General features: G+C 41.4%; 1 protein-coding gene across 2 annotated transcripts; it reads right to left on the reverse strand.

Moving 5' to 3' along the window:
• Positions 1-7273: 7273 nt before the first annotated feature.
• Positions 7274-22881, reverse strand: LOC130367083 (uncharacterized). 2 transcript variants are annotated; one of them, XM_056569467.1, is made up of 6 exons: positions 22830-22881; positions 18807-19446; positions 13919-16239; positions 11150-11318; positions 10966-11052; positions 7274-7395 (listed from the first exon to the last, which is right to left on the reverse strand). In XM_056569467.1, exons 2-6 carry the CDS (start codon positions 19279-19281, stop codon positions 7343-7345), a joined length of 3105 nt encoding a protein of 1034 aa, XP_056425442.1. In that variant the 5' UTR covers positions 19282-19446; positions 22830-22881; the 3' UTR covers positions 7274-7342. The 2 variants fall into 2 exon arrangements, with proteins under 2 accessions (XP_056425442.1, XP_056425443.1); XM_056569468.1 differs by having other exon boundaries at positions 22758-22857.
• Between the last annotated feature and the right edge of the window lie 1180 nt (positions 22882-24061).

Consider the following 24061-nt stretch of genomic DNA (forward strand, 5'->3'; position numbering starts at 1 on the left):
ATCTTTGGGCACGGGTTCACTGATTTGAAGAAGTGGTAATCAGAGGCAGGGAAGAGCGGTGATGGATAGCAGTCTCCCCTGCCTCTGCATCCCAAGACACACACTTCTACATCCCAAGACACACACTTCTACATCCCCGCCGCAGAGAGCCAGTAGCAGGGACACACATTTCTACATCCCCCAGGCTGAAGAGAGCTGTGGGGATCGGGTTCACAGTTTTACAGCAGCGGAGAGAGAGAGCTGCAGCAGTGGGGACACAGTTTTCAACATCCCTGTTCTTCGCCCCAATCTCTCCACTCTCATAGAGAGGATACAGTTTGATTTATTCTGCTGTGAGAGCGCAGAGATTGGGGTGTAGTGAAATGTGTCCAGGCAGCTGGCACCAAATACTGAGCAGAGCGAGGCTGCACACACCCCCAACAACCAATAGTATGGGGCGGATGTGCGCATCTCAGCCAATCAGGTGGCTTTGCTGACTCAGCATTTATCATCCGCTGCTTGGACAAATTTCTGTACAGGGAACAATTTTCTTTACTACACCGGCAGTGTGGGAAAGCATTCAAAGCTCCATCTAGAATTGGTGACTGTGGTTTCAAACTGTTCTCCCTCCATGTCATAGCCTACATTATCTGTATAACATTTGTAAGTCACTTTATTTACCAAAAACGTATCCACTATATGTCTGCCTTACCTGCAATCTGGTATCCACTGCCTGTGGTTAGGAAAAATCCATCTCTAGTAAAAGAATGATCAGGCAAAAACAGGCTTGTGCTGTGTGCAGGAAAGAGAGAGCCTGGTGAGTATGTAACCGAAGGTTGAGCCAGTCTGCCTGATGAAGATAATCCACATTGTTCCCAAAAGGTCAATCAAGCCTTATCTCTCACTACCCATAAAGCTTAGAGCAGCCCTCTTTTGTGTAAATATCAGCATATCTATTTGCTGTGTGTTCAAAGTTATGCAGTGTAATCCCAACCTCTTCTCAAAAGCAGCTCAATGCTTAGTGTAACCTCTTCATTGCTGCTGTTTTACATATCTGCTTACACAGCACCTTGCAAAGCCAGTGCATCAGTAACCTCATCTCCTTTCACTTGCCATCTGTAGCAGTGTATTGTGTAAATCATCAACCAAGCACAGTGTCAGCCTGATTGGTGCACTTCACCAGCACTATGTTATTGCATAGGAAAGGAGTCTGTACTGTGATTGCCCGGTGGTGGTGGTGTGTTGTGTTGTGTTGTGTTGTTTTGTGTGTTGTGTTGTTTTGTGTGTTGTGTTGTTTTGTGTGTTGTGTTGTTTTGTGTGTTGTGTTGTTTTGTGTGTTGTGTTGTTTTGTGTGGTGTGTGGTGTGTTGTGTGTTGTGTGTTGTGTTGTGTTGGTGTGTGTGTGTGTGTGTTTTACTGGAAAACAGCCCAGCTCTGGTCCCACCCCCTGAAATAGAGAAAATAGAAAAACAGTGCTAAAATAATCTTGTAACAAAACCAGACTTTTTTTTTTTTTTTAAAGCATATGCTACCACTTTAACCCCTTAAGGACTCAGGGTTTTTCCGTTTTTGCACTTTCGTTTTTTTCCTCCTTACCTTTTAAAAATCATAACCCTTTCAATTTTCCACCTAAAAATCCATATTATGGCTTATTTTTTTGCGTCGCCAATTCTACTTTGCAGTGACATTAGTCATTTTACCCAAAAATGCACGGCGAAACGGAAAAAAAATCATTGTGCGACAAAATCGAAAAAAAAAACGCCATTTTGTAACTTTTGGGGGCTTCCGTTTCTACGCAGTGCATATTTCGGTAAAAATTACACCTTATCATTATTCTGTAGGTCCATACGGTTAAAATGATACCCTACTTATATAGGTTTGATTTTGTCGCACTTCTGGAAAAAATCATAACTACATGCTGGAAAATTTATACGTTTAAAAATGTCATCTTCTGACCCCTATAACTTTTTATTTTTCCACGTACGGGGCGGTATGAGGACTAATTTTTTGCGCCGTGATCTGAAGTTTTTATCGGTATGATTTTTGTTTTGATCGGACTTTTTGATCACTTTTTAATGTTATAAAAAGTGACCAAAATACGCTTTTTTGGACTTTGGAATTTTTTTGCACGTACGCCATTGACTGTACGGCTTAATTAATGATATTTTTATAGTTAGGACATTTACGCACGCGGCGATACCACATATGTTTATTTATTTATTTTTTTACACTGTTTTTTATTTTTTTATGGGAAAAGGGGGGTGATTCAAACTTTTATTAGGGAAGGGGTTAAATGACCTTTATTAACACTTTTTTTTACTTTTTTTTTGCAGTGTTATAGGTCCCATAGGGACCTATAACATTGCACACACTGATCTCTCATCCTGATCACAGGCATGTATTAACACGCCTGTGATCAGCATTATCGGCACTTGACTGCTCCTGCCTGGATCTCAGGCACGGAGCAGTCATTCGTCGATCGGACACCGAGGAGGCAGGTAAGAGCCCTCCCGGTGTCCGATCAGCTGTTCGGGACGCCGCGATTTCACCGCTGCGGTCCCGAACAGCCCGACTGAGCTGCCGGGATACTTTCAGTTTCACTTTAGAAGCGGCGGACCGCCACTTCTAAAGGGTTAATACCGCACATCGCCGCGATCGGCGATGTGTGGTATTAGCCGCGGGTCCCGGCCGTTGATTAGCGCTGTGACCGACGCGATATGATGCGGGATCGCGGCGCGATCCCGCTTCATATCGCGGGAGCCGGCTCAGGACGTAAATATACGTCCTGCGTCGTTAAGGGGTTAAGGACCAAGGGTGTACAGGAATGCCCTCGCGTCCTGGGACTTGAGGACCGCCGTGCATTTAATCGTAATGGAATGCCTGTTGAAATTGTTCAGCAGGCATCCTGTGGCTATGCCTATTGAGAATCGGAGACACCCCCCCCCCCCTCCATATCAGTGACCACCGGCAAATCACTGCTATTGGGGTCATTCGGGTCTCTAATGATCTTGAAGAAGAGTGTTGTCGTTGGTGTAATACACACCACCAATCATCCCCCACACCCAGGAGGGAGGTGGCGGTGACGCCACCTCCAGGAGCGGTTATAACAGCTGGCAGTGGGATAATGTCCCCTTTCCTCCACTTGCTGAGGGCAAGGAAGACCACACTTACCTGTTGTCTTCCTTATCATCAAGTAGTGATGATGAGCCCCCTAGAAGGTGGTGGATACGCCACCGGGCAAGGCCACGAACCCCCCCATACAAGTGACCCAGTGCCCCGCAATATTATGAGCATTAGGTTCACTGGTAGGGGGCACAGGTAAACCTGTCTGGAGAGCAGAGGACTATCAGCCTGTGATTCCTGCATTTGTTGGCCAACCTGGAATGCAGATTGGCATTGCCTGTTTCACTGAAATGAACTTTGTCAATCTACTGGTGGAGCAGACAAGCCTGTATGCCCATCACCCAGATTCCCTTCTGGCTAGGCCCAATAGATGGACCCCCGTCAGTTTAGCCAAGATGAGGACGTTTTGGGGCCTCATGCTGATTATGGGCCTAGTCCTCTACCAGACCCCACTCTACGGTATGGCCATGACACGGGGGTGTTTACCAGGCTAGTCATTGATCACTCTTGGGGACAAATTTTTGGAGACCTTCGTACTCCAAAGGGAGGTCTCTATAAAGGAGTCTCTTATTAGCTTTAAGGGGAGACTCATCTTTCACCAATACATTCCCACTAAGCAGACGAGGTATGGTGAGAAACTCTAAACTCAGAGTACCTCAGGGTTCACTTACAAGTTTAGAGTATATGAGGGACGGGATTCCCCTATTGAACCCCCAGAATGTCCTCCCTACTCTGGGAGTTAGCGGGAAACTCGTGTGGGACCTTTTGCCCTCACTGCTGGATAAGGGTTACCACCTTTACGAAAATAACTTTTATACCAGTATCCCTCTTTTTAAATATCTCGCCCCTAGATCCACGTCCGCTTGTGGAAAGGTGCGAAAGAATCAAAGAGGCCTCCTGACACCTATCCCCAAGGGGAGTCCTGTGCCCTTACCAGTGAAAACCTGTTGCTGGTCAGGTATAAGAATAAGAGGGATGTCCTTATGCTGACCACAATTCATGGTAACAGCAGCTCACCTGTCCCTGTGCGAGGTACCACAACAACAGTCCTCAAGCCTGATTGTATCATGGACTAAAATCAGTATATGGGGGGAGTTGATCTCTCTGATCAAGTCCTCAAGCCATATAACGCCATGCGGAAAACCTGGACATGGTAAAAAAAATTTAAAAAAATTGCGGTCTACATGGTCCAGGTTGCCATGTACAATTCTTTTGTACTGTCCAGGTACACTGGCAACACAGGTACATTCCTTCTGTTCCAGGCGAAAATCCTCAAAGCCCTGATCTTTGGTGACCGGGAAAGATCAGGCCAAAGTACCCCTGGAACTGTAGGTGCCAGGATCGTCCCAGGCCAACACTTCCCAGCCAAAGGCTGTCCGGGCACGCTGGGAGTTGTAGTTTTGCACCAATTGGAGGCTCCCTGTTTGGGTAGACATTGCATTATGGGTGCTCTCCCCAGCGGAGAGTGGCAAAAATGTCCTAACCAATTTTTTGTGTTTGTTTTCTTCTTGTTTCAGATCAGTGTATGCAGAGGATTATGGCGGATTCGAAGAAGTACGGCAGATGAACTGGATTTTTTTTATTTTAATAAAATGGTTAACGAGGACTGTGGGGTGTGTGTTTTTTTAAATAAAATAATTTTTCCAATGTGTCATGTTTTTTATATAGAATTTTGAGGCTTAATAGTGGAAGCCGTCTTATTGATGGAATCCATTACTAAGCCAGGGCTTAGCATTAGCCCCAAAAACAGCTACACTAACCCCCAATTATTACCCCAGTACCCACTGCCACAGGGGTGCCAGGAAGAGCTGGTACCAACAAGCCCGGAGCATCAAAAATGGCGCTCCTGGGCCTAGGAGGTAACAGGCTGGCATTATTTAGGCTGGGGAGGACCAGTAACAATGGTCCTTGCCCACCCTGGTAACGTCAGGCTGTTGCTGCTTGGTTGGCATCTAGCTGTGAAAAAAATATGGGGAACCCTATGCGTTTTTTTTTTTTTCATAAATAAAAAACGCATAGGGTTCCCTGTATTTTTATTCACAGCTAGATACCAACCAAGCAGCAACAGCCTGACGTTACCAGGGTGGGCAAGGACCTTTGTTACTGGTCTTCCCCAGCCTAACGCCAGCTTGTTACCACCTAGGCCCAGGAGCGCCATTTTTGACGCTCTGGGCCTGTTGGTACCGGCACCCCTGTGAAGTGGGTACCGGGGTAATAATTGGGGGTTAGCACTAGCTGTTTTTGGGGCTAACGCTAAGCCCCGGCTTAGTAATGGATTCCATCAATAAGACGCTTCAACTAGCCTGAAAATTTGATTTAAAAAAAAAAAAGACACATTGGAAAAAAATTTATAAAAAAAAAGAAAAACACTCCCCCACAGCCCTTGACCATTTTCTTAAAAGAAAAAAAATCCGCCGTAATCCTCTGCTTACACGGTTCTGAAACGAGAAAAAAAAAATTTGGTTAGGACATTTTTGGCACTCTGCTGGGGAGAGCGCCCATAATGCAATATATTCCCAAACAGGGAGCCTCCAATTGGGGCAAAACTACAACTCTCAGCATGCCCAGACAGCCTTTGGCTGTCTGGGCATGCTGGGAGTTGTAGTTTAGCAACAGCTGGAGGCACCCTGTCTGGGAGAACACTGCCAGAAGGCTCTGTTCACATTATACAAAACAGACTGAACAGAGCCTCACACCCTTACCAGCCTGGCTCCTGTCTGTAGCCCCACCCCATAATTACATCATTACTAGGGGGCGGAGCTACACTGGCCCTGCGGGGACTGGAGGGAGGTAAGGGGATTTCTTCATCTTCTGTATACACTATATACAGCTATCTATAGATAGCTGTATATACTGTATTCCGCCCAAAGGGGCTATAGAAGCAGGGAGCCCTGTCAGTCTGGTTACAGGATTCCTGACTCCTGTATAATATACACGGGTACACTATGCACTCCTGTATACTATACGGCTGGGGGAGGTAAATAGTGATGCTATACATCACTCCTCATCTCCTTACACTCGGTGGACCGGGCACTCAGCATCCGACCCACAGAGTGGTACCTGAAGGCAGTGAGAAAACTGCAACAGGGGACAAAACTGCCCGTTTCCACACACCAGGGAAAAAGCCAGAAAAAAAACACCAGAAAAACTGCCAAAACACAGGTAAAATCCGTGGCAGTTTTCCTGGCGTTTTTGCTGTTGGGAAAAAACCTAATTGGAATCCTAGCCTATCACTGGCGGGACATCGATGCAGCCGGCAATATGCTGACCGAGCGTGACTTTCCTTGTTTAAGAAGCATAAGAGCAGCAGCGGAGGAACGGGGAAACGTAGGAAGGGGAGTTAAAGTTTGTTTTAAGTTTTTGCAGCCCGGGCACAGGGGATGTTAAAAGTTTAGTGCCGTATTTCTCCTTTAAAGTACTCCTCGAAATCTTTTGAAACAACAGATATAATGTAAAGATACAGAATTTGCTACATACAGTTTTATTGAGTTTTATTTATTAATGACCAGCAAACTCCTACACTGCCCTCTAGTGGTGACTACAGACACAATTTCATCATTTTACTTTAGGTATATGCAGGAGATTAATCTTTTTTTGTTTTTGTAAAAAGAATGTAGATCCAGAAACTTAAAATTGTAGGAATACTGGGTCTCAAATATAAAATAAATGGCATTCACAGGTAAGCTTTCACCTAAAGTAACACCAGAAATAAACGGGTTTTCCAGACTTAAATCCATGGCTTCTTTCCTATAAAAATAGCGCCACATTTGTCAGTGGTTTGTGTCTAGAATTGCATCATTGCTTCATTGAAGTTAATGGGGGTTAGCTGCAATACCACACAAAAACTGTGGTCAGGTATGGTACTATTTTAAAAGGGTATTCTGGCGTTAGACATCTTATCCCCTATCCAAAAAGATAGGGGATAAAATGTCTGATCGCTGGGGTCCCGGTCATTTTGGGTCCCAATTTTGCACATATTGTATAAAAAGTCACAAATTGTTTTTTTTTGTTTTTGTTTTTTTTTGCAAAATGGCCATGCCCATAATTTTTAGATTTTTTTTTTATGCCCGAGAACTGGCATAAAAGCTTTGCTAAATTGCCTTACCCTCAAATGTTCAAGTGAATATGTTTCCTATAAGAGCAAAAAGTGCTAATAAAAAAAAAGATTTTCAGCAAACAAACAGATCAGTACAGTGTAAAGTCATCATATATGACATGAGGGCACACAAAGTTCTTTGTAGTCACTTGGTACTAGGCTTTAATAAAGCTTCTTGGAATTTCCGTACTGGTAAACCTGAAAAATAAAAAATATTCACTTGAGAGTTATGCCTGGACCATAATGATACCGCATGTGAAACACTAAGGGCTCGTTCACTATTATAATATCACATATAACTATTATAATATCACATATAATCAATCGTGGTACCAATAAAAATGAGCCCTCATACATACCTGTATACGAAAAAATTTGAAAGTTATAGGTGGTGGTCAAAATGGGCAGTTTTAAGCATACTTTTTTGTAAAAAAAAGTTTGTTTTTTCAAAGCAGTACAATAATAGAAAAGTATGTAGTCATTCGTATCATTTTATTTGTATTGACCCACAGAATGAATAAAACATGTCATTTTTACATGAAACCCCCCAAAATGTGCAAAATTGCAGGCAGCCTGCGGGAAGGGGGCGTGTGTTGACCACCGCACCAAGCAGCGTCTGACATGCCCCCTCAATACAACTCTATGGCCTTCGGCAATCTTCTGCTCTGCAATAGAGTTGTATTGAGGGGGCATGTCGGCCGTCGCTTCGTGCGTTGATACAGCAGATCCCGGGGGGGCCCAGGGGTCGGACCCCCCGCGATCTGAAACTTATCCCCTATCCTTAGGATAGGGGATACGTTTTTCAGCACTGGACTACCCCTTTAACCCCTTGAGGACTTAGCGTTTTTCCTCCTTATATTTTAAAAATCATAGCCCTTATAATTTTCCAGCTAAAAATCCACATGAGGGCTTATTTTTTGCGCCACCAATTCTACTTTGTAATGACATCAGTCATTTTACCCAAAAATCTATGATGAAACAGAGAGAAAAAATGAAAGAAAGACAAAACGCCATTTTGTAATTTTGGGGGCTTCCGTTTCTACGCAGTACATTTTTCAGTAAAAATGACACCTTATCTGTATTTTGTAGGTCCATACAATTAAAATGATACCCTACTTATATAGGTTTGATTTTGTCGTACTTCTGGAAAAAATCATAACTACATGCAGGAAAATGTATACGTTTAAAACTGTCATCTTCTGACCCCCTATAACTTTTTTTTTTTCTGCATACGGGGCGGTATGAGGGCTAATTTTTTGCGCCGTGATCTGAAGTTTTTAGCGGTGCCATTTTTGTATTGATCAGACTTTTTGATAGTTTTTTATAAATTTTTTCATTATATAAAAAGTGTCCAAAAATATGCTATTTTGGACTTTGGAACTTTCTATCGCATACGCCATTGACCGTGCGCTTTAATTAACAATATATTTTTATAATTCGGACATTTCCACACGAGGCGATACCACATGTTTATTTTTATTTACACTTTTTTTGGGGGGGGGGGAAAGGGGGGTGATTCAAACTTTTATTAGGGAAGGGGTTAAATGATCTTTATAAACTTTTTTTCCCACTTTTTTTTTTAAGTGTTATAGCTCCCATAGGGACCTATAACACTGCACACACTGATCTTTTACATTGATCAATGGTTTCTCATAGGAAACCATTGATCGATGATTCTGCCGCTTGACTGCTCATGCCTGGATCTCAGGTACTGAGCAGTCAGTCATTCGGCGATCGGACACCAGGAGGCAGGTAGGGGGACCCTCCTCGTGTCCTACAGCTGTTCGGGACACCGTGATTTCACTGCAGCGACCCTGAACAGCCCCCTGAGCTAGCCGGGAGCAGTTTAGTTTCACTTTAGACGCGGCGATCAACTTTGAAAGCTGCATCTAAAGGATTAATAGCATGCGGCACCGTGATCAGTGCCGCGAGCTATTAGCCACGGGTCCCGACCGTTGCTAGGTGCCGGGCCCGACCACACCGTGGCCCTGCGTTATAGAAAGGGAGCCGACTCAGGGCGTACAGGTACGCCCTGTGTCCTTAAGGAGTTAAAGAGGTATTTCACTGGAAAACATTGTTTTTTTTGTTTGTTTTTTTTAAATCAACTGGTGCCAAAAAGTTAAACAGATTTGTAATTTACTTATATTAAAAAAATCTTAATTCTTCCAGTACTTATCAACTGCTATATGATCCACAGGAAGTACTTGTCTTTTTGAATTTCCTTTTTGTCTGACCACATTGCTCTCTGCTGACACCTTTGTCCATGTCAGGAACTGTCAAGAGCAGAATAGGTTTGCTATGGGGATTTGCTTCTACTCTGGAAAGTTCCTGACATGGACAGAGGTGTCAGCAGAGAGCACTTGTGGTCAGGCAGAAAGGAAATTCAAAAAGAAAAGATTCCTGTGGATCATACAGTAGCTGATAGCTGATAACTACTGTAAGGATTAAGATTTTTTAATAGAAGTAATTTACAAATCTGTTTAACTTTCTGGCACCAGTTGATTAAGAAAAATGTTTTCCAATGTAGTACCCCTATAAAGCCAAAATGGGCTGCGTTGACCTGTATGCATTGAGAGCTGAGTGTATTTTCATTGACACCATTTTAGGTTACATATTACTTGTTGATTAACTTAATGTTTTTGTAATGGGCCTTTCAATTATTTTATTTTTCTGGCAAGCCCCTTTAAGAAATAGAACCAAGGAGACATAATAATGAGAAGACATAACACTTTTCATTTTAACACATTTCATTTCATTATCTTAAAGGGTACCTCTCATCAAATAAACTTTTGATATATTTTAGATTAATGAATGTTGAATAACTTTCCAATAGCATGTTAATGAAAAATATGCTTCTTTCTATTGTATTTTTCCCGATCAGTCCTGTCAGCAAGCATTTCTGACTCATGCTGGAGTCCTAAACACTCAGAGCTGCCAGCCTGCTTTGTTCACAGCCAAACAGGCTGTGAACAAAGCAAGCTGGCAGCTCTGAGTGTTCTCCTTTGTGAACAAAGCAGACTGGCAGCTCGTAGTGTTTAGGACTCCAGCATGAGTCTGAAATGCTTGCTGCCAGGACTGGTAGGGAGACCCCTAGTGGTCATTTCTTCAAAGTGGAAAATTAAATAGAAAGAAGCATATTTTTTAATAACATGCAATTGTGAAGTTATTCTGCATACATTAATCTATAATAATAAGTTTTTTGGATGAGAGGTACCCTTTAAGAAGTATTGTCAAGCTTTACCTTTACTATAAACCTTTCATCAATATTTTATTCTAGAGAGAGTCATCTGTAAAAAGTTAAAGAGGTATTCTGGTGTTCCAAACAACATCAAATAACACTCAGGAGGTAGAAAAAAAAGCAATACTTACTTTTGCCCCAGTCTCCTGCAAGTCCCAATGCATTTGCAGCTCCTTTCGGTCCCATGATGCTTGTCTCTTCTGCCTGCTTCCAAGAGGAGATTTAAAAGTGGTGTTCTTTCTTGGCCAGTGACTAGCTGAATGGGCGGGTCCTTGTCTTGAAATCATGCAGGAGAGACGAGCAGCTAGGAACAGTCATGAGCTGCAGCAGGACCTGCAGGAGAACAGAGGCTGGTAAGTATGTTTTAGTTTTTTTCTACAGCCTCTTCATTATTTAAAGTTTTTGGTGATTTTGGAATACCCTTTTAACACTTGCATATAGGAATGACTAATCAGGGATACAGGCCCTAAAGACAAACATCTTGCTATTTTATTCTACCCAAAAATTGCTATGGTTTTCTCCAATGTTACCTGAGGTACAAGGCTTCAATTTGGATGGTATTTGGGAACCTACTGGTTTAGACGGGAGGATGAAAGTATGATCCTGCCGGACACTTCCTGCTGAGTCCAACCGTGCTGGAAACAGAGCAAACAATTCTATAAAGTTTATGCACAAATTATAGTAACCAATTATGTTCACATCACAGTTTCTTACCAGGTACAGATGATGGATGTACTGAGGCAACTTTGTAGATACGGGTAGCACTATGAGGACCAGAAATACTCGGGCCTTTCCCAGTAAATACTTGACAGCCAGGGGTAGAATGGCCAGAAGGGGGTTTTAACAATGAATACGCAGGAAGCTTGGACACATCGGTTCTTCTCTGCACAAGAAAATCATGCAAAACTAAATCATGCTCATTAATTTATGTCTTATACTGACACATCAGTAAGAAAAAGGTGCATGGATACAAAATAGGTATTGCAGTGTGTACACTTTCTAGATTTTCAAAAGCCACCACCAACGAAGATCGAGATGCTTAGTACACTTGATAAAGATGGAGCCTATCTCCAGGTCATAAATCATATTGGCTGGTGTTAGACATGCATATTGGCCCTCATTTACTATTCTAAACCAGACTTGTTTTGTCGGGTTTTTTTGTCGCATCTTTGGCTACGACATATCGCAGACATCGTGCGCCAGTCTACAACAGGATGCGATATTTTTTCCCGATGGACCCGATGTGGATTCTCCCAAACCCGTAAAAAGGGGCGTAACTCAACATTTCTGAGCTTTCCCATGTATTTATAAAGGTTTCCAACCCGGATTTGTTGAATTGTTGTGGATTTTTTCCCGACAACTCAGAGAAGTTGGAAACCAAAACCAACAAAACCCACGTGCGACAAACAGGATGCGACATAATAATAAATACCAGGGGAAAAAAGCAGTCGGGTAAGAAAGCAAGATAGACTTACAACCCGATTTTCTAAGTAAATGAGGGCCAATGTGTGCAAATATTATTCATGTCACAGGTTTAATGGGAAGGACTCTTAGCTGTAAAAGCTACTGCAGCTGAGCAGCAAAAGGTGCATGGTTGATGCTAAGCTGCAGTAGCCCTATGAATGTCCTTAGTGACTAATCCAGGTTCTGTATGGAATCCCATGATGGTCGGGTTTGAATATGGGGGCCTTGTGGTGAGTGCTCCAATCTTGCCCCAACTGCTGCTGTGATGAACTAGGGATCCAGCCCATACAACCTATGTTTCATCCCTAGTAGTGATACAAGGGACACAGCTAAGCGATATGTGCAGGACATCCTTCTGCCACATGTATTTATCATCAAGTAAGCATTATTGGCGAGCCAGCTGCAACATCTGTGGGCAAATGTGCGTCAGGATGCCAAAGGGAGCCTGTGTGCCTCCATGCCACAACACATCTAATCTTCAAAAGGTTGCCTAACAGGGTACTAGAGCCTCTGTCAATTGTACAGTTTTCCCCAAATAAAACTTTCCTTTCACTCAAATATTATAAATCATTTACATATATCAATACATTCACACAAATTTTTATTTGAATCGAACAATTGCTTCTTGGTGCATTTTTTTGTCAGTGAGTATGTATCACGGTCATTTATGGCAGGTCCTGATCAAAATTACACATATCCACATTGTGTAATTACTGTGTATTAAGCCAGTCCTCTGCAGCCTGGGTAATGGGATTGTAGTCTAGAATGGAAACACTCCATACCTTCCTTACTGGTAATATTTACAGGCCTAATATAAAGGACCGCAAATAAATTGTCATGTAGTGTTTATACTGTATGCCTTTATGGTAATGTGTCATTTTATGGGGTTTGAATCTGTATTTCTCTACTTGGTGGTTTCATAGTATTCATACTCTATACTGTTTATATTCTAGTGTACCCAAAATCTGTGGTTAAAGGGGTATTCCAGGAAATGTTTATTTTTTAGATCAACTGGCTCCAGAAAGTTAAACAGATTTGTAAATTACTTTTATTAAAAAATCTTAATCCTTCCATTAATTATCAGCTACTGAAGTTGAGTTGTTCTTATCTGTCTGGAAACAGTGCTCTCTGCTGACATCTCTGCTTGTCTCAGGAACTGCACAGAGCAGAATAGGTTTGCTATGGGAATTTGCTTCTACTCTGGAGAGCTCCCGAGACACGTGTCATCAGAGAGAACAACTCAACTTCAGCAGCTCATAAGTACTGAAAGGATTAAGATTTTTTTAATAGAAGTAATTTACAAATCTGTTTAACTTTCAAGAACCAGTTGATTTCTGTGTGTGTGTGTATATATATATATATATATATTAAAAAAAAGAGAAAGAAAGAGAGAGAAAGAGAGAAAGAGAGAGAGAGAAAGAAAGAAAAAGAGAAAGAGAAAGAGAGAGAGAATTTTTTTTCCTGGATAACCCCTTCAAAGTACATTAGCATTATCTAGTGCAGTGGTCTCCAACCTGCGGACCTCCAGATGTTGCAAAACTACAAGTCCGGGCATGATGGGAGTTGTAGTTTTGCAACATCTGGTCCGCAGGTTGGAGACCACTGATCTAGTGCATTAAATATTCCTATTTGTTTTAGTTGGACGTGACGAGATCATAACGGTCACACCCATTACAATGAATCTATCTTCACACTGGTACCATGGTTTCAATTTTAATAAGATTCATAGAGGTATGACAGATCTATAAGGGCTTGGTTTTGTCCCTATTTGCTTATAAATGAATAAAAAAAAAGTGTGGTGAGCCTTATTAACCAGTACCGTAAAAACTCCACAAGACTGACCTTACATGCCTTAGGCTAAATTCACACATTTAGTAATATATTTTTATTTTATATGTGCATTTTAGTCCATAATAAACAAAATAATTTCTTATTTTCAAATACATTAGTATATGTTCTGATGTGTGGACTTCTATACAATATTTTATAAACTAGTTACCAAATAGAGGACATACTAACCTTAAAACCCTCTTTGACAGTCCTTCTGCAGTTTGCTGGAGTTTGTTGCTGCAGTTTAGCACTTGATGCTCCACTTTCACACGGCTGGTTATACAGCAGATTTTTTCTAGGCAAGTTAGTTGGGACTAGTAAAGGTTTCATATTGGTTCTACCAAGAGCCACTTGATCTTTCATGGAAACCCCTGACCTGACAGTCTGTGGAGTTTTAAAAAGCGATAGTGCTAGTTTACTGCGGGGGGCAGGCTGTGTACATCTAGATTCTGTTACTTTTGGAGTAGCAATTTTGGAAATTTTGGGATATTGTAGACCCTGAGAAGTTCCTCCTCTTGTTCTGGGGTCTCTACCTAATGACTGTCCAGTAAGTGCCAGTTGAGGCATTGTTGCCCTTTGTGCCATAGTCACTTTATTTATATTGTCTTGGCAACCGCTGGACAGACTGGGTTTTGATTTTACAGGTAGTCCACATGACTTTTTAATAAATACATGGTTACTAAAAGTTGGGAGAGGTGTAGAAGTAATAAAGGGGATTGGTCTGTTAAAGCAGACACTCTCATCTTGGACAAGCTCAGTCAGGTCTAGAGTATTACTAAAGTCTTTTATGCTGCACCTGCTTCCGCACCTTGGAGAGGAGTGCGCCAAGGCTGTTATTGGCGACAGAGACCTTGTTTTCTCAGGTTGACTACCTTGATCACACACATTTTCGTACGGATTGTCTAATTCTATACAGTTTGTTGCTATCACTTTGGTAAGATCACCTCTGCCCTGCAACCTGTCACTTGCAGTGACGTCATTGGGAACGAACATTAAGGTTTCTGTTACATTGATCTTAGGCTTCTCATCCATTATACTAATGCCCGGAGGGATATCTGATGCATCATTATAACAAATTGATTGTGTTAAGTCTTGTATAGTGTTTGTCATTCTTCCCCGATTCCCTAATATAATGTCATGAGTAACATTAGGTTCAATCACCCTGCACTGTGTAAAGGTCTTATTCATGGCACTGCCTATAGCATTCTGGATGTTGTTCACTACATTTGCATCTATTTTAATAAGAGTCACATTTTGCAGATGGGCATCAACAGCATTTCTATCCATTGGGCTTTCAGAGCAAACTTTCAAAGTGTTTGTATCCTTGATCTCACGGTTAATTCCTGTGGCCCCCGTTGGCCCAATATCCATTGTCACATCTACTTCTGGTAACTTCTCTGTTGTCATTATTTCTTGTGTTCTATCCGCTACACACTCTTCATTGATCGTGCTCATGGCATCCTGGGAGGCATTAGAGTCCTTCCTACATGATCTTCTAACATTCTGCAAAGCTTTATTAGGTATTACTCCAATATCTTGTGTGATATTTGCTACATAGTCCTCACTTCCCATTTCAGTACGATTTTCAGGTATACACATTATGGTACACGTTGCCTGGTTATTGCAAATGGCATTTGTTGCCGACCAGTCACCTGATGGCAAAACTACTTGTGTGCTATTTATTATAGACACTTCAGCATGCATGCTTTGATCTTGGTGGGCATTTACTATGGGCACTTCATCAGGCGCTTGAAGAGAAAGGCTTTCACAGATTATCGCAGCCTCATTCCTTTTTATTATGCCCTGTATAGTATTAGCTTCAGTCTCTTTGTGAAGCTTTATGTTAATTTCTTGCGTGACATCTGCAATGGGAAATTGATTATATTCTGTAACAATTTCCTGTGCAATGTCGTTCGATTCTACATAACAGATGTCCTGTGTGGTATTTGCAAGAGAAGCTACTGTATTTATTTTCACGGAGTCCTGAGAAGTGTTGGGGACCATCACTGTCTCATTTGGCCCAGTTGCATTCTTTTTACACGGCACAGGGTCTGGTGCCTTCAGTAAATGTACAATCCTTTCAGTTATAGAGTAGTTCAGATTCATCTTTCCCAAATCAAGCTGACTAACACCCATAGCAGAATTCTCCTTGCACATGCTACCAATCTCCAAAATTGTAGAATTATTAGAGGCAGACAGAAATGGAGGCGGCTCAGCTTCAATGGAAGACACATTAGCAATCATCCGCTCTCTGTCACATCTCTTAATAAGATTGCAGATTCTCTCACACTCTGCCGCAAAGAAACTTCTAAATTCCTGAGCAGGGGATGAACTTTCACGATTTTGGAAATTCATCGGAATTGAATGAGACAATGGTTTTGGCGTACTCTTCTGACCTATGGCGGGTACATGTGGCTGTGGATGAGCTGTTTCCAGACCTTGTACCTGAAAAGTTCTTGGACTGTTTTGTTTAGTTGAATAGGAAAGTAGTGATAGTTTCCTGTCATCATCTAAAATTAAAAAAAATTTAAAATTTTTTTTTAAAAAGGGCATAGGATATTACAGACAAACACCATATACACAAGCCATAGAGATGTAAAGCCAAGATTTTCTAGCGCATAAATATTTATGTCATTGTAAAAGGGGTCATCCAATGAATCATTTATATCTCCAAAGTTCTGAAAGAGTCTAAGGTTTTATTGTAATTTGCTGAGTTTAAAACATCGAAAAATACCCCTTTCATCATCTTTTCCATGTGTCCTCCTTGTTGCTGCTTCAGAAAAATCAGGGTACTTCCCCCTCTGGCAACTGACAATATAGTACCTTCTTACTTTCGGTTTGGATTTTGGACAGAAATCCTGCAGTGGGATACAGTAGCTATACACAGAAAAGTGCCATCGATTGCTGATTGCCAGAATACCAACATCCGGCACACCCGTTGATCAGCTGTTTGGCACCCGACACTATTTAGTGAACATGGCTAGAAGCCCTGCACCGTTCATTGTATAGTGGTGGTGCTGGGTAACTGCAGCTCCCATTCACTTCTATGTATAACATTGTAGCACATCTGAATTGCTTGCTTGATTGGTGGGAAGGAGGGCAGAGCTGAGGCTTACACCCTTCAACAGATTGGCATTGGCGGATATGCCAATCTGATAAAAGGTGTAAGCTCAAAATGAGTCATTAATGAGACACAGCGCCTATAGAAGGATTTTACACATCTTCCAATACACGTTCCATTGCGGACCGGGATTGTCCTGGATCCATCTCACTACGGCTAAGCAGCACTCCACAACTTTCACTACAGTACCCCACATTTGTAAGGGCGATATGCATATTAACTTCCGGTCAAGGGGGGACATTTATCAAGGTCGGTGTAAGCTAGTAATTGTTTGCGCAGTTGCTCAAAATTTACCAAAAAGGTGCATGGGACTTGATAAATTTTGCGCAATTATAGAAACCAGTGGGCTGCAGAGATTTGGTTAAGCTTTGTGTTCTAGCATCTGACACTTCTGTACATGTCCTATTAGGTGGTGTAAGTTTGTGCAAAAAAACACACTTCTAAATGTAATTTGCATAACTAATAAATACAGCTATACTGCAAAAAGTGGGGTACGATTCACCAAACAGTAGACAACTTTGAAAGATGTTCTACCGAAAATTGTGCAAAAAAACTGCACAAAAAAAATGCAATTGCAGGGACATTTAGAACATTGAAGTGGTTGTAAAGCCAATGATAAATGTCCCCCATTGTGAGCAGTTTACATAAACCTGTACCTATCTGCATTTTGGTGGTATAAGGGTGATGTTTACATGGGACTGTATATTGGTGGTAGGGGAGTGCTGTTATTTACATGGGACTGTATGTTGGTGGTAGGGGAGTCATGTTATTTACGTGGGACAGGACTTAGGGGTGTAGGGGGTAGTTCAGGGGAGCCTGAAGAGGACTTCCAAGTCTAGGGGGAAAGAGGGTGGAACAAAGGAATCAGGAGGAAGATGTATTTTATATTGGGGGTACAGTGTATAGCAGGGTTATATTTAGAGGCTACAGTGTGTGGTAGTATTTTACTCAGGTAGTAAAGTGTGTACCAGTATTATATTCAGGGGATACAGTGTGTGGCAATATTATATTTAGAGGGTGCAGTGTGTGGCAGTATTATATGCAGGGGTACAGTGTATCGCAGTATTATATTGAGAGAGTTCAGTGTGTGGCAGTATTATATTCAGGGGATACAGTGTGGCAATATTATATTTAGAGGGTGCAGTGTGTTAGTATTATATGCAGGGGTACAGTGTGTGGCAGTATTATATTCAGGGGGTACAATGGTTAGCAGTATTATATTCAGGGAGTACAGTGGTTGGCAGTATTATATTCAGGAGTACAGTATTTGGCAGAAATCTAATGATTACTGTCTTCATACAGAGGATAAGGATCTGCTGACAAATTAAGGAACCAATGATGTCCGGGCGTTCTCTGCAGAGGAGATGGAGCTGGAAGAATTCCTGGTGTCTGGACCAGTTGAGAAAGAAAAGGAGATGACGTCACTCAGGTCACTGATATTGTGTATTCTCCTGACTGTCCTATCAGAGTTGTAGTCAGTTGTAAGTTCTGTAGTTATGATGGATGACACTGTACTCCAATCTGTGGCTCTCCAGCTGTTGCAAAACTATATCTCCCATAAATCCGGAGACTGTTCAGACACAATGGGAGTTGCAGCTTTCCAACATCTGGAGAGCCACTTGAACAAAGGGGATTGGTGGTGGTCCCATCAGTCGGACCCCCACCATAAAAATGGGCTGCTTATTTTAAAATTCCTGGGCCTATTTTTGGTTCCAGTCCGGCCCTGTCTGTAAGTCACCTTTTTCTCCTGACTCTGTCCCATCTGTGCTGTAGTCACTGATATCTTTGTGCGGCTGAGGCTGAGTAAGGGGGTCGTCAGGGATTAAGAAAGCAGGTCGTCGGGGGACCAGGACAATTTTTTGCATCGGGGCCCTGTGGTTTCTAGCTACGCCCCTGGTTGTTAGATGCATATTAACAAATATCATAGACAATATGAAATAAAGCCAGCGTTCTCACCTTCATAATCTATTTTTCTCCTTTTGGCATAACTAGTAGTTTGTTCCAAGAGGGACTTGGGGGTGAAACAAAATAGGGGAGGAGGTTCTGCCTCAATTGTGGAGATATCCAGTTGCTCAAGTTTCCTTTTGCTTGGACTCCAACCCTGCGTTGCTCTACTTTGTAGCTCATTGATGAATTTATCACATTCCAAACTGAAAAAGCTTTTGTAACCCAAGGGACTTTCTTGTAGGTCAATAACAGAAGAAGCCCACTGCTTATGCTCTCTTTGCACTGGAGTGCTAAAGCGGATGACACTTTCAGCAGGCGGGATGTCAGCCTCAGGATTAAGCTCTTCTTGTAGCCCAGAATCATTAATGACTGTAATAGTAGTTTTAATGCCGTTAAAATTTTCTGCTTCCATTGTCATGACATGATCTTCGGGAATTGCATTAGAATGCATGTGATCTCTATTGGTCAGAATTCCATTACTCATCTTTATACAAAGGTTTGTCTAGTCTACAATGTTGAATTCTACCTTGTTTGCCGTTTAGCACAGGGTTCTCAGCGTTAAAAACAGCATCCAGCCATGTAATTGATATTTTTTTTCCTTTATATGTTCACTTTAGAAAGAAGTGAACACCATAAAATCCGGAAATACCTGAAAAAGATTCCAAAAAGATAGAGTTCATACTTCATCTTATTTATTTCCTAAAAAAATTACTTACAGATAAATGCCTATTAACAAAATTTTGTATATAACACTTAGGCTAAGTCTCCACTTGGTTTTTTGCACTGCGTTTTTAGGGATTAAAAAAATGCCTGAAAAATCGCCAGTGCAAGTGACGTCATCATGCGTTTTTTCTTGGATTTTTTTCTGGAATTTTTTTTCATTTGTGTGGAAATTGCACCTTGGCGTTTTTTTTTTGGTACCCAAAATTTCCTGGGTACCAAAAAAAAAAAAAAAAAAAAGGATGCAGCAGTGATGGAAATTTTTTTATTAAACGCAATGTATATATTTTATAACCCAATTTTTATTATTTTTTAATAAAGTGTGTGTTTCACTTTTTTTTTTAAATACATTTTTAACATTTTTTATGTAGTACTACTACTCCCAGCATGGAACAGACTGTTCCATGCTGGGAGTGATAGTGCCTGTACTATAGACATATATCGTCCATACTATAGCAGAGAAGCAAGCGGGTCTATACATCGCTCGCCTCTCTGCACTATTCTCCGGCCACTGATGTCAACAGAAATTCATATTTCCCACCCAGAGCTGTGATTGGCCGGATGGTTTCAGCCAATCACAGCTCTGAGGAAAGGATGAATGAATGAGTGGCCGGCCCGGAGTATAATGCAGAGCAGGGATGTGAGTAGAGATGAGCGAACTTACAGTAAATTCGATTCGTCACAAACTTCTCAGCTTGGCGGTTGCAGACTTTTCCTGCATAAATTAGTTCAGCTTTCCAGTGCTCCGGTGGGCTGGAAAAGGTGGATACAGTCCTAGGAAAGACTCTCCTAGGACTGTATCCACCTTTTCCAGCCCACCGGAGCACCGTAAAGCTGAACTAATTTATGCAGGAAAAGTCCCTCCCAAGCCGAGAAGTTCGTGACGAATCGAATTTACTGTAAGTTCGCTCATCTCTAGATGTGAGCGATGTATACAGTCACTCCATCTCTGCTAAAGACAGGACGATCACATCGGGTGTCAGTAGTGACATCCACTGTAATGTGTCCTTAAGCAGGCACTACTACTCCCAACATTGAGCACACTCTGCTCCATGCTGGGAGCTGTAGTACCTGTATTAATAGACAGATCGCAGCAAGTGCAACTTCTGACACCCGCTGCGATCTGTCTATTAATGTAGGTACTACAGCTCCCAGCATGAGGCAGAGTGTACTCCATGTTGGGAGTAGTATTACCTGCAGTTATGGAAAGATCACTGCGGGTATCACTTCTGATACCCGCTGTGATGCTCCTGTATAATGTATAGAAGCAGCGGCCGCTCTCCTATGGTCCCCTGCACGGCCGTATATATACACATATTCCTATTTCTCACAGAGAGCTGTGATTGGCTGGAACCATTTGGCCAATCACAGCTCTGTGGGAAATATGAATAAGTATAAATATACGTCAGTGCGAGGGGACCATAGAAGAGCGGCCGGCTGCATCTATACATTATACAGAAAGATTGCAGCGGGCGATCTGTCTATTAGTACAGGTAGTACCACTCCCATCATGGAACAGTGTGTTCCATGCTGGGAGTAGTAGTACTAACTAAAAAAAAAAATGTAAAAAATAAAGCAAAAAAGTGAAAAACACACACACAATGCATTTTTATAATTGTTGGTTACATTTGTATTTCCCCGCACACATAAATTGATCCCTGTTTAAAAAGTAATTTTTTTTTTCAATAATATTCATTTCGTTAGATACTATTTTTTCCTTCACTACTGTATATTTTTGATTAAAACATTTTTTAATGGTACCCTACGAAATTTTATTAAAAACAGCTATCTACATCACTTTTTTGGATCGCTAAAGTCCAAAAAAGATTAAAAACCGCCTGCAAAAACGCCAAAGTTTAAATCCACATACCATTTTTCTTGGCATTTTCTCACTCCCATAGACTTCTATTGGAGCAAAATGCCACGATTTTGACAAAAAATGCCGTTTTGAGGGAACTACAGCGTTTTTTTCAAAACGCCAAAGAGGAAAAAAAGCAGAAAAAGTGAAAAAACGCCAAAAGGATTAAAAAAACGCCAAAGTGAAAAGACGCAAAGTGGAATTCGAAATTTGCGATTTCCCATTGACTTACAGCTAACATTTGGCCGCAGCGTTTTCTGACCAAAAAAACGCCATGCGGCAGAATTGGCGTTTTTCTTTGCATTTTGAAAAAAAAAAAAAAATAAACAAGTGGAGACTTAGCCTTAGGCCCCATTCAGATGGTGGAATTTCCAAGCGGAATACAGCCCAAAAAATTTTTTTGAATTCCATTGCAGCAGTTTTCAACGGGATTCTGCTGCACTGTGCACACGTCAATTGTTTGCGAGGAGGACAGAAACAGAATTTTTGAGGTGGTAATTCCGCCACGTCCACAGTGCAGCAGAATCCCATTTAAAACAATGGGAGTCTGGTGCAACAGTTATTCGGAGCGCAATTTTTCTGTCTTATTTCACAAGGTATTTACCATACAAAATACTTGGTGTCACCTGGACACAAAACGGCGTGCAGCTTCCGCACTATGAGACCCCACCCTAAAACTACAGGGAACACACAGCTGGGAGCAATTACACATACACACACACTGCGACTAGTGGCTTAAAACGGACAGTGGCATACGTTGGAATATATGTGCAAATCTTTTGCGACTGTAATACATATGCAATCAATTTAAGGGTAGCAAGATGTATTCCAAATAGATATTAAATAGTTAATAAGCAAATAAATAAAAAAAGAGTAAGGGTATGTTCACACAAAAGAAAGATTTCCTTGCTGAATTTCCACGGAATCCGCAATCTTTCTTCATGGAGCCAAAATGATCTGGACTTGGAGCATAAATCTGCAAACGTAATCCGCACAAGTTTCTGTAGTGTGAACAAGCACTAAGCCTTTACTTTAATTGGATCAACTTCTGCCTGTGGCTAAAATTATAACTGCACCTAAAAACTGCACGTGTTCCAGCCCAAATTTGCAGCTGGTACCAAGTTAATATGTCAGTAATGTTCTATAAATTTACTCATGTTTTCAACGCTAACCACTGAGTTATCTAAACCAATCGTTCCTTGCCATTTGCCTTGATATTTACAAAATCTTCCCTTTCAGTTCTCAACAACCTCCATTACCTTTCAGGACCTGGGCAATAGAAACCGCACCCTTCCCCAGCTCTGCTGCTTTACCTCTGTCTCCCCATTGTTTGTGAGTGACAGCGCATAACATCCAACCACAGAGCGAGCTTAAAATCTCACCCAATCATATTCATAAGCTGCTGGAGACACCCAAAATGTGCCCTCCTAGAAGGCCTAAGAGTTGGAACATACTTGCACCCTTGTCCTGGAGTTTTCATCTAGTCAAGTCGCAGCATGCTCCGAGTATGGCGTTTTGTTTTTTTCAATAAATTGTGGAGTTTATTGCACATAGAAAGAAAAAAATGGCAAAAAAAACAAAAAAAAACATGGGGAGATTTTTTTGAAACTTTTCCAGAGAAAAAGTTGCTGAGTTGCCAATCAGATCACTTCTTTTATTTCTGAGGTCTTAAAAAGAAGCAATCTGATTGGTTGCTATGGGCAACTCAGCACCTTTTCCTCTGGACAGAGTTTGAAAAATCTCCCCCATGGCATGTGTGAATGTATATGGCTGTGATTTCGCACAACTCTTTGCATAGATTTTTTTTTACCTAAAAAAATTTGACTTAAAGGGGGGGAGGCAATTTGTACTCCCCAAGTAGGGTAATAAATGCTCTATTAATGTCTCATGAGTGATTTCCATGTAGTAGTTGATGTGCTGCTGACAAATGAAGGGAATGACAAAACCATCGATGGTTGAGCCTTGTGAGGGTGCATACACACCACGTATTTGTTATACAGTTCCCGTATACGGTTTCAAGTTAAAAACTGTACGGAACTGTATAGAAAACTGGATGCATTGACTTAACATTGTAAACCGTATGTCAAACGCATCATCCGGTTTAGTCCGTTTTGCATCTCATACGATTTTGTCCAGTTTTTTACCCGTACTCAAAACTGTAGTCTACCACGGTTTTTGGTCCGGGTGAAAAACTGTATTAAACCGTATACGTTTTTTTTAAACATGCGAGTCAATGGGAACTGTATAGAACTGTATGTGCATACGGTTCCACCAGGTTTTCACCATACGGTTTTTGACTTTGCACATTTTTTTTCTTGGAATTTCAATCAAACAAGTGAAACTTAATTTAAAATGAAGTGAAAAGTTAAAAACGTATGTTTTTTTTCTTAAAAAATGGAGGCAACCGGAAATCATTTTTCAAACCGTTTGTGTTAAAATTTGTACACACTTTTTGATACAGTTTAGTTAGGTTTTGAGGAATCGAAAACCTGATACAGGAACTGTATTGCAAAAACGTGGTGTGCATGCACCCTGATACGTTCCTTAAACAAATGCTGATCTAAAAGATTGGCGCTTGTTCACAGAGTTGGGCCATGTAATGGCACCCTTACTTTTCTGGTTTCACTTTAGCTCTGGATGCCATTATATACTGTGTAATGGAAACCATGAGGGTAAGTACACGGTC

The sequence above is a fragment of the Hyla sarda genome, chromosome 4 (genome assembly GCF_029499605.1).
Source record: "Hyla sarda isolate aHylSar1 chromosome 4, aHylSar1.hap1, whole genome shotgun sequence".
NCBI classification, from domain to species: Eukaryota; Metazoa; Chordata; class Amphibia; order Anura; family Hylidae; genus Hyla; species Hyla sarda.